Source organism: Eucalyptus grandis, chromosome 5 (genome assembly GCF_016545825.1).
Source record: "Eucalyptus grandis isolate ANBG69807.140 chromosome 5, ASM1654582v1, whole genome shotgun sequence".
In the NCBI taxonomy this organism is placed as follows: Eukaryota; Viridiplantae; Streptophyta; class Magnoliopsida; order Myrtales; family Myrtaceae; genus Eucalyptus; species Eucalyptus grandis.
Window position 1 is genome coordinate 32,088,735 of NC_052616.1, and position 10,491 is coordinate 32,099,225.

At 36.9% G+C, this 10,491-nt stretch overlaps 1 protein-coding gene across 1 annotated transcript; it reads right to left on the minus strand.

The window, feature by feature from the left end:
* Nucleotides 1-4,376: 4,376 nt before the first annotated feature.
* On the minus strand, nucleotides 4,377-5,632 carry LOC104444841 (protein TIFY 5B). Its single transcript, XM_010058595.3, has 3 exons — nucleotides 5,470-5,632; nucleotides 5,226-5,319; nucleotides 4,377-4,760 (listed from the first exon to the last, which is right to left on the minus strand). Exons 1-3 carry the CDS (start codon nucleotides 5,562-5,564, stop codon nucleotides 4,539-4,541), a joined length of 411 nt encoding a protein of 136 aa, XP_010056897.2. The 5' UTR covers nucleotides 5,565-5,632; the 3' UTR covers nucleotides 4,377-4,538.
* Between the last annotated feature and the right edge of the window lie 4,859 nt (nucleotides 5,633-10,491).

The window sequence follows — 10,491 nt, forward strand, 5'->3', positions numbered from 1 at the left end:
AGGAATAACAAGTGAGATGGCAATTCAATTAGTGAAACATCTCTCTAACATGACCAAGCGGATGGTTGTTAGCGCTATCAATGATGTCATCTTAAGGCTCAGGATATCAATAGGTCCATACGTATCCAACCAAACATGGGAGATGCTCTTCCAACTTTTAGTCAATTGAACGGTATAAATAATTTAGGCCAAGTGATTAATTTAATCGATGAAAATGACCAAGCTAATCTAGTCTAGATAAGCTTAACTTGTCAATCAATCACAACATCAACAACTAAGACCTAGATCATGACCCTAAGTAGGGGTGAGCATAGTCTGGATTGGGCCGGTCCACCCTCTAACCCTAGGACCAACCCGTATAGTGCTAGTCCTCAATTTTTGGGATCGAGGACCGACCCTATTGAGCTTGGGACCGAGGACCGGACCGACCCAATGGGTTCAATCCGATTCTAGAGTCAACCCGGGATCAACTGATAATTTTTTTATTTCATTTTTTGTACTTCTTAAAAACACGATTGAGGATCGGACTGATCCAATGGATTCAATTCGGTTTTAAGGTCAACCAAGGACTAACCAATAATTTTTATTTTTATTTTTTGTACTTCTTGAAATGACAACTGATGATTGTACCAACCCAATGGGTTCGATGATGTGCAAGGTTAACTAAGAAAGGCAAGCGGTGAAAGTCAAGTGGGGTGAGCGTCGAACAGAATGAGCATCGAATATCGAGCGGAGAGCAACAAGCCAAGCGAGCATCGAGTGGCGAGCGGCACGAGTGACCCAAAGCGAGTGAGGCAAGTGTTGAGTGACTAGTGGAGAAGTTTTTTTTTTTTAGTAAATTGAAGACTAAAAGGACAAATAAGACAGAAGAGAACGAATACTAAAGGAGGATGCCATAAGGTGTCTTTTTGGATGCCATGAAGATTCCTCACAAAAACATTTTCCTCATTCGTAAATTATGACTATTGACGTCGTAAAATACATTAAAACCCTAAGTTATTAAAGAATAATGTAAATTTACTTAAACTCCTCACTAAAAAGCTGTTTAATGTTGTTGATACAGTTTATTTTAAGGTTTTCTCTATATAAAAAAATTATAAATAATATATTAGATATATATAGTCAAGATTGGTTTGGGTTGGACCGACTCGGAACTCTCAAAACCATGATCAACCCGCACAGTGCTAGTCTAGGAATTCTAGAAACAATGACCAATCAAATCTCCCTGGGAACCAAACCAGGACCGGTAGGGTTGGGCCGGTCTAGGGCCGGTCCAGGGTTGACCCTGGACAAATGCTCACCCCTAACCCTAGGGGGCCAGAAAGTCAAGCCTATTGACCTAGAAGGCAAAAGGTCAAGTATATCAGTTTTTAGATATTCAGTAGATGACAATATTATTGCATAACAAAAAGGTATTGATAGAGGAAATGTTAGACTTGTGTATAGAAAGCCACATCCCAATTGGTTTAATAACATACCACACCTAAGAGTAGGGGTGAGTAGTGATCTAGGGTCGACCTTGGACCAACCCTAGACTGGCTCAATCCTGCCGTCCTGGTCCGGTTTCCAAGGGGACTAGGTCGGTCCTTGGTCTTGAAATTCCAAGATCAACACTGTACAGGTTAGTCCTCGGTCCTAAGAGTTTTGGATCGGTCCAACCCTGGACCAACCCTGTATATTATATTATATTATTTATAATTATTTTATATTAATGTCTATTATATTATATTATATTGAGATGTTTTGTCAATAGCACTAATAGTAATTTCAATTTAAAACTTTTGTTGAGTATTAATTATGTGTTGTTTGTTGTGTTATCAGGTGTTTAGAAGTTCAAGTGAATTAACAAGATATGAAGTTATATATTCATGGTTTATATTAAGTATTTTGAACTTTTTATGGTTTAATTGTATTTTACTAATGAATTTCAGCTGCACTTTGCTTTTCAATTTGTGTCAAATGGTAGAAGTTTTTGAAAAGTAGAGTAGTACTGTAGTTGTTACGGTGATTTGCTAGTCAAGTGGTGTGAAGCTCATTTTTTAGTTGAGTGGACTCTACATGATCAAATGCAGGAAAATGCTTTTGCATATGGTGTTATGAATATTAAAAATAGATGATTACAAGAACTTTCCATCTTGTCCCATATCTCGATGAGTGGTTAGCATGTACGAAATTTTTATTATTTTGTCATCTTAAATTTGCTAAATATGTATTGGTATTTATAGTTTAGTTGTACAATGCCGTATTGCTTTTTTTAAGGAGTATAAAAAATAAAACGAAAAAATTATCGATCGGTCCCGGGTTGACCTTGGAACCGAACCGAACCCATTGGGTCAGTCCAGTCCTTGGTCCTAGGCTCAATAGGGTTGGTCCTTGGTCCTAAAAATTGAGGACTGACATTGTACGGGTTGGTCCTAGGGTTAGGGGGTGGCCCGGACCAACCCGGACCATGCTCACCCCTACCTAAGAGGACTCAAAACTCCATATTTTGCTATTTCTACTAGCGAATATGACCAATCATCCATTGAACACATTGGTCAATTTATTGTCCACTGGATGGAGACAAGAACAAATGAATTCCTGAGACTTAAGTTGTTCCCTTTGTTTATTTATTTATTTATTTATTTAATCATTTATCAAAAAATACTTTTACATGGCATACAAATTTATCTACTAGTTTAATCTATACATCAATCTTATAGAACGATACATGAGGTATCAATTGCTTATTTGCCCAATATATTAATATGATAACAAATCAATATATCAATTTCACTTAATTCAAGAAGGTTAAAATTATATTCCTTACTTTACTCTCAAAGAAAGAATTCACAAATTTGGCTTTCAGTGGATTGAAGTTCAATCTTAGAGAAAAATTTGAAGGCCAAAATTTTATAAATTTATTCTCTTTAGCAACGCAAGTGTCTAAGAACGAGCAAACTACTTAAGGAGAAAAATAGAGGGCTATATAAAATATTTACACACAACGTGCCTTCCGTGGCAAAAAAATATGATCAAATAATGAATCTGACTAAGATAAAATGCAGCAAGGAAAAATAAACTTTGCTGATGAAAAGGGGCACGTGATAACTCCTATTTATCTAATTTAAAATAATTGAATGATCAATGAATCATTCGGTTTTTTTAAGGGCATTTTCTTACACCAAAAAATAACCAATGTTTGATTATTATCAACATGTGATAGATTTAGTTGATGAGAGTAAAGTTTGATTATTTGCGAAATGAGGGAATCAATAGCTTAAAGGATCGACCATTGGATGCAATCGTCGAATAAGTAATTGTCAACCTAATGGAAGCAAGTGTCAAGATAGTGGAGTCAATGAAACCATCAAGGTAGGGGAGCCAATGTAACTGTTTGTAACCTATGCTTGTAAGTTGTAACCTTTGTTAACTATAGATTGTATGCTTTAAATAGCCACATCGTACTCATGGTGCCCTCCCCCCACACACAAACAAACAAATCTTGTTATCTTTCATTTATCTTTCAAATCTTGTATCGTAGTCATAGCTATAGGTTGAAGATATCTCGTCGTCAATTAATTTCCGATGTGTATCTTAATTGTAATTTTCAGATACCTCGCCGTTGATTATCTTGCTTTGCCATCGATTAAATTCTGACAAGCCATTGTGTACTTTAATGTTGGTTAAATTCCATTGAAATATATCTATCGGTTGTCTTGTGTATATATTTTCTGTTTGGAGTTACCACCAAATTTGTCTCCTCTAAAAGAAAATCGGGAACAACTTTCGATGAAAAGAATTTTGTCCTTGAGGCAAATTCTGGCGAAACACAAACCTACTGTAGAATGCACTCAAAACTTTGACTTGTTGGGTTGTCGAGTGACAATAGTTTTATATGCACCAATTTGATGGAAATATGCACTATCAGCTCCCATACTAAATTGATGTAGAATGAATCTTACTTTGATATCAAGTAAATTGGAGCAGATCCAGTTCTTCTACTAAATAATGCAGAAAGAAAAGCATGGTAAGAAAAGTTTAACCGTTTAAGATCATATAAAGAATCGGATAGAAAGAAAAAAGAGGAAACTAGAGAGATACATGAAAAAGAAAAACGTCAAAGCAGGCGGGGAAGAATAAATGTCAAACTTGGCAAACCCAACCGATATTTATAGTCAACCTAAACAAGAGTTCAAAGAATAAGACATCAAAATAAATAGTTTATAAAAGGAAATAAATTGGTAAGGTCGTGAGGACAAGGCATGTCCTGCAACACTCGCATCCAACTTCACTTTTTCAAAATAAATGAGATGGCATATATATTATATACGTTTTCTGCCAAAGTCCATGAAGTCGGGATAAGGATTCACAGAGAGAGATCAGGACATCCACCATGGTCAATTAATTCCCGCATAGCACAAAAATCCACACCCGAAATATACGTCCTAAATAGGATTGAGAAACTCCGGAATTCGCTTGATTGGGAACACCTGATCCATCGAACAAAACTACATTTAAGACCCTATTTGGAAATGCCCGCATGATAGATAGAACAACTACTGATCCGTGTGATAGGGAGATGTAGCGTGAAAGCGAAGCTTTCTTTTCTGCAGGAATCGCTGAAGTGATCTCTTCATGGAAAGGCCGGTGCCAGTGGGGCTATAGAGCTCAGCCGATGGTGATGTTCTGCTTGGTGAATTTGGCCATGAGGTCACGGTCGGTGTAGCTTTCATTCTTTCCTGCATTTCTCTGCTTGCAAGCACTAGAATTGCTCTCGCCTGTGACATACAAGCAGAAGCACAGCCAACAAGAAATTATGTACATAGAATAATTTCTATGAAAAATATTCATGAGTAAGGTTTTGGAGGGAAATCACCACCATGTATATAGTTTAATGGTCACAGCGAGGGACATGTCGACATACGAGAGGGTATTAAAGTAAGAAACATCACCGAATTTCCAACATCAAGCAAGGTTAATTTTTGTATTGTTTGAGTAAACTAACAACATGGTACTTCTATTCATAACAAAGGGAAAAAGGCAGGACATTCTCGTTGGGAGAGGACTTTGTCCGCGCATAACCTCTTGTCTTGTACCAGGCCATCACGAAAATGTCCCAACTCCTTAAGCATCAAACAACTCTACGATTAAACCATGTAAATCGACGCATGACTGAAAAACTTCAAATGACGTTGGAATGCGATGCACACTAGTTTTGGCCTAAAACCAGCAGACCTTGGTACCTGTAGTTCAGTAACGTCGCAAACGCAAACGTGGCCATCGTAGAATATGGTCAGCTGTTGCTGCTCTTCCTGCCTCCTACTCGACACTTCCATCCTACCACAACAAAATCAAAACAAGATTAAGTTTTGCTCTCGTGGCGTTTATTTTTCCTTTGAAAAGCTGGATCTTTTACAGTAACGTGAGGAATATTTCTTATGCCATGAGAGAGAGAGAGAGAGAGAGAGAGAGAGAGAGAGAGCTTACTGATCTGGATGACGGTCTCGGTGATGGAAATCCATTGGAGAGAGAGAAGCTGAAGCAGACTGCAGACTAAGCTGCCAGTTACAGCTCCTTCTCATCCTATATGATCAGGTCTATGGAAGGAGACACATCAAATGCTGCAACTGCACTTGAGAGAGAGAGAGAGAGAGAGAGAGAGAGTTTGAGGCGGCTTTTGCTAGTTAGTGCGCCTTGTATGGCGTAGAAAAAAAGTGGGAGTTGACGTGATTCCGGAAGAAAATCATCTAAACACGCAGGATTCAGACACGAGTTTCTTACTTAAGCACGTGGGAAAACGATCCAGTGGGGAGTGACGTAATTCCCGAAAAAATAAGCATTTAAAACGCGGAATTCAGACACAAGTTTCCAAATTAAGCACGTGGGAAAACGATTCTTTCCTTGAGCCTGCTGCTAAAAGGGACACAGCCTCTCATCGACAACGCGACTTTATCCCCGACAAGCGGCTCTAATCAGATTCTGATTGCCACCCCTTTAAATTAAAAGGAATTGACAAATTTGGCGATAATCTCGATTGGAGAACAGAGGGCTTTTTTCTACTAAACTTGTGTTATATCACGGGGAGATTATCTAACATGAGCTGAACATGTTATTAACTTTTGGTATCCTGTCGGCACATGAAGGTTGACACTTTTGTGCGGTTAATTTATGGAAATTTACCGTCTTGGGGAAGTTGGGTTGAGCTAGAGAATCATTTAAGGAGAATACTTTCTCGGAACTTAGAGACACCCTTATGATGAAGTGAGACTACTTGCATTTTTCAATATAATCCATGATTCTCTCGATATTATTTTTTGGGTTGCGGAGATCTGCAACTTTACACTACTAGCTCATACTTTATTTTTTTATTTTTTTTCACTCAATAATAAGAAATATTCAAGAACGAATCCATTCAACAAGTAGGGTTTGATCTGCCTCAGTAACTTAGGAAAGAACCTTAAGGTAAAATCACTTTAATAACAATATCTATCACTCATCATATAGACTTGTATTAGTCCTCCGGCAATGTAGAAGCTAATGCGAAATGTTACACTTCGAAAAAAGCAAGATACTAATCAAATTAAAATGACGTAGCACATTTTTTCCCTTCACATTACAAACTCTGAAATAATTTGGGTGCTACATATAACACCCCCCCGGCGCCAAAAAAATAATGTAAACACGCTGCTCTGACAGTCAAAACGAAATTTGGATTTGTACAATCAAATCTTCCTCTTCTTTTGTCTTTGGTCATGGGCCTTCCAAAACCCAAATAAATAAATAAAACCGGAGATGCGAGGGATGTGCAAGGGTTTTTCATTCATGATCGAACCTGCTTTTATGTGAAGAGTACTTCTATAAAAAAAAAAACAACTTATATGTTAACTAGGTTGTGTATAAAGTCATTTGGTGTGTGAAAATAGACCCACCCAAATTCGATACGTAAATTGTGTTCCCGCAAATTTGTCTTTTAATGGGACAAAGACCCAATGTTGGAACAAAGAATTTTCACAATGGCCTTAAATTCCCTAGTAATGTCAAACACTAGGGGCTTATGCGATCACCGGGGAAAAAGCATCAGATAAGATAATGATGCATTCAATGATAAAATTGGATAAATTCAGACAAAATCCCAAAAGACCTATTATATGTGAGAAAATGGAGAAAAAAAAAAAGACGGCACAACACCATCTGCCTTAGTGATTATTAAAATATGTCTCAAATTTAAGTTCGTGAACGAAACCCAAACCAAGATAAATTATTATACGCGGACATTCGAATATGTTTCATGAAAATTCATATTATTTGTTCAGTGTTAAGAGTTCGAAAGTTGGATTATTTATGTGAATGTCCGAAGTATTGGACAAAGGAAGATAGGGCAACTTTATATTAGGATTCGGAGTCAGCCAAAGAATAAGAAAAATAAAATTAGAAAAAGGAAAGTTGGGATGACCGAGTCACATGGGTTTCCTATTCCATGTTGAAATTGGCTACCGTACATATCTATGGATATATATTATATATTATATATTATATATTCTCTTCTTTGGTAAGATGGTCGCTGTGCTGGTGCAGAACCCTCGTGAAAGTTGCGGTGGTTTGTGCGCGCGCTCAACATTGGTCAACGTGCAATCCAAGGCAGGCTTCGCTCGACATCCAACAAAAATTAGTGTTCAAGCCAAAATCTTATTAGTGTTCAAGCCAAAATCTTATAATAACACATTAGTTAATTTCTATATAAAATTGAAAAATTATTTGATAAAAAATTACGGATCTAATATTATACGAGTCATTGGTGTAATTGGAGGCCGTGAAACATTACTAACGTTTCAAATGAATTCAATAGAGTAATAATTTCTATTGTATCATTTGATTTATAGTAATTTTTTTTTCTTGTTCCATAAACATAGGTCTCTAGTCAAATCACATAAATTCAGTCCCTTGTTTTGGTAACAGTGATGACACCTCTCTCTCTCTCTCTCTCTCTCTCTCTCTCTCTCTCTATTTGTGGAAGATGCAAATTGATTGGTTTTTTTTCTTACAAACTTGTCCAGAAGATGCAATTGCATTTAAAAAATTTCATAAATTAAACAAGTTATAAAATTTATCATGATTGTAATGAAATCCCTAAGTTAACTCTGTTCTATTTGACCAATGAAAAGAAAAACTAATGTGGCTCATTGGAAGATGAGTATTTCAAAGTCCCTACTTGCTCTCCATAAATTCTTTTGATTTGGTGGCGATTCTGATGCTTTTGAGATGACTCTTTTGAAGTAGGTCTTGACTGCCTCAATTCCAATTCCAAATAGAGATGCTTGCTTGGATTATTTTGCTGCTTGTTTTAATAGTCGTAAACTCCATGTCCGTAGGTTGCCATAATGTTGAATGTATATCAGAATACGTAGTTATGATAGCGAAGTAGTTTTAGAAGTTATGCACACATTTCTAGACTACCGTAGTGACTGTTTAAAATCTTGGATCTGAATGGCTATTAATATGCTAGATATCTTGAAATTGCCTAAAATTGAATGAAAAAAAAAATGGGATAAGTGCATTGGAAGTCCTAAAACTTGTCATGAAAATGCAATTAAGTCCTGAAACTTTCAAAAAGTACAATTAAGTCCTAAAATTTGTCACAAAGTGCAATTAAGTCCTAAAACTTTCAAAAAATGCAATCAAGTCCTAAAACTTATCAAAATGGTTCAATCTAAGTCCTTCCATTGATTGCACTTTTCGAAAGTTTTAGGACTCGGTTGCACTTTCGAGACAAGTTTTAGGACTTTATTGAACCTTTTGAAAGTTTTAGGACTTAATTGCACTTTTTGAAAGTTTTAGGACTCAATTGCATTTTCATGATAAGTTTTAGAACTTCTAATGCACTTATCCCAAAAAAAATCTTTAATAAAAACCAAGGAAAATCTCAAATAAGGACCTAAAGTGAAGTCATTTTCTCAAAAAATGACCTAAAGTGAACATTGTCTCAAAAAAGGACCTGGAGTGACTAACTTACTCTCAATTAGGGACCTGAACTTCTAATTTTATTCACAGCCAGGGGTACTTTTGTCCAAGAACATTGTTGTGTATTTTTTGTCTCCCTCTTTCTTCTTTTTTCTTTCTTCATCTTTCTCACTCTCTACATCACCTCCATTTAGCCCCTCCATCGCTCTTTGTGTCATCTCGTTGTATGACCAAGATTGGGTTTTCTTTAACACGAGCCATTACAACGTAGTCTAACTCGTTAAAAATTTTAAATTTCGCTCCTCAAAATGGTTTATAAACAATTCCACAAAGCCGAAATGAGCCTTCAAAAATAAGTTATTTTTATTCCAACATTCATCACAAATTTTGATCTCAAAGCCATAATATGAATCTGCCTTTGCTGAGACTCAACTTTTTGTCCAACTCCCAAGCTATGCAACTAATCCCTTTGGCGACATATTTCTTTCGCCTCGAGAGTGCATCAAACTCCACTTATTCCAAGTCTTCCGCTAACTCAGCAACTGCAATTTTTTGTGCTGTTTTCAGTCCTGCTTGCCAACAATAGAGTAGCAATATCCAAGCATCGCCAAATCGTCTTGTTTGACTAACTTATGCCTCTATTCAATTAACACTTGGTGATCAACAAGTTCATGCCAAAGAACAATTTTGTTGTAGCTAGCGACTATTTCAACCTCGGCAAGAGTTTGCCTCATCAATTTCAAATTTGGGTTTGCCTCTCTTGCGTAAATTCAATCTTTCAAAGATCCCCCTTCCCCTTTGTAATGCCAATGGCTCCTTTCAATAATCCCTAGTCTAGAGATACCCACTCACACTCTTGCCATTCTCATCGACACAGCTCTTCTCCTCAATCGATACCCCATCTGGAGATTGATGATTAGTCGTATTTGACATCATTAACTGTAGAAACTGTTGTACTCCGTTGCCCCCATTGCTGCCATTGACAAGTCCTATTTGAGCTCTCAACCTCATTTATCGCTACCCTTGATAGAAAATTCAACATCCTCGTCGTCAAATGGAGGTCAATCCGAGCTTTAGGCTAAGCACAAGCGAGTCGAGATTTGATGCATCTTGAGGAACTAAGGATTTTAGCATCTGAGAAGGTGGCCAATAGCAAATAACTACAATTCGACTTATTGTCACAAGGACCAACTATGTGATGACATGAAGCTCACGAGGTCACTGGTAGGGGCCTGATTATGGTGTTGAAGAAGGAGGCAATGTAGATTGAAGGAGGAGGTGTGAGGAAGATGAAGAAAGAAAAAAAAATAAAGAAAAATGTTCTTGGACAAAACTACCCCAAGCTGTAAATAAGATTGAAAGTTCGGGTCTTTATTTAAGACAAAATTAGCCACTTTGGGTCCTTATTTGATACAATGTCCACTTTGGGTCATTTTTTGAGAAAATGAACCCACTTCAGGCCCTTATTTGAGATTTTCCCTAAAAACCAAGAAAATGTGACTCCACATAAATTTTTAAGAAGTTGTCTTCACTAAGTCGATTTCAACTTCT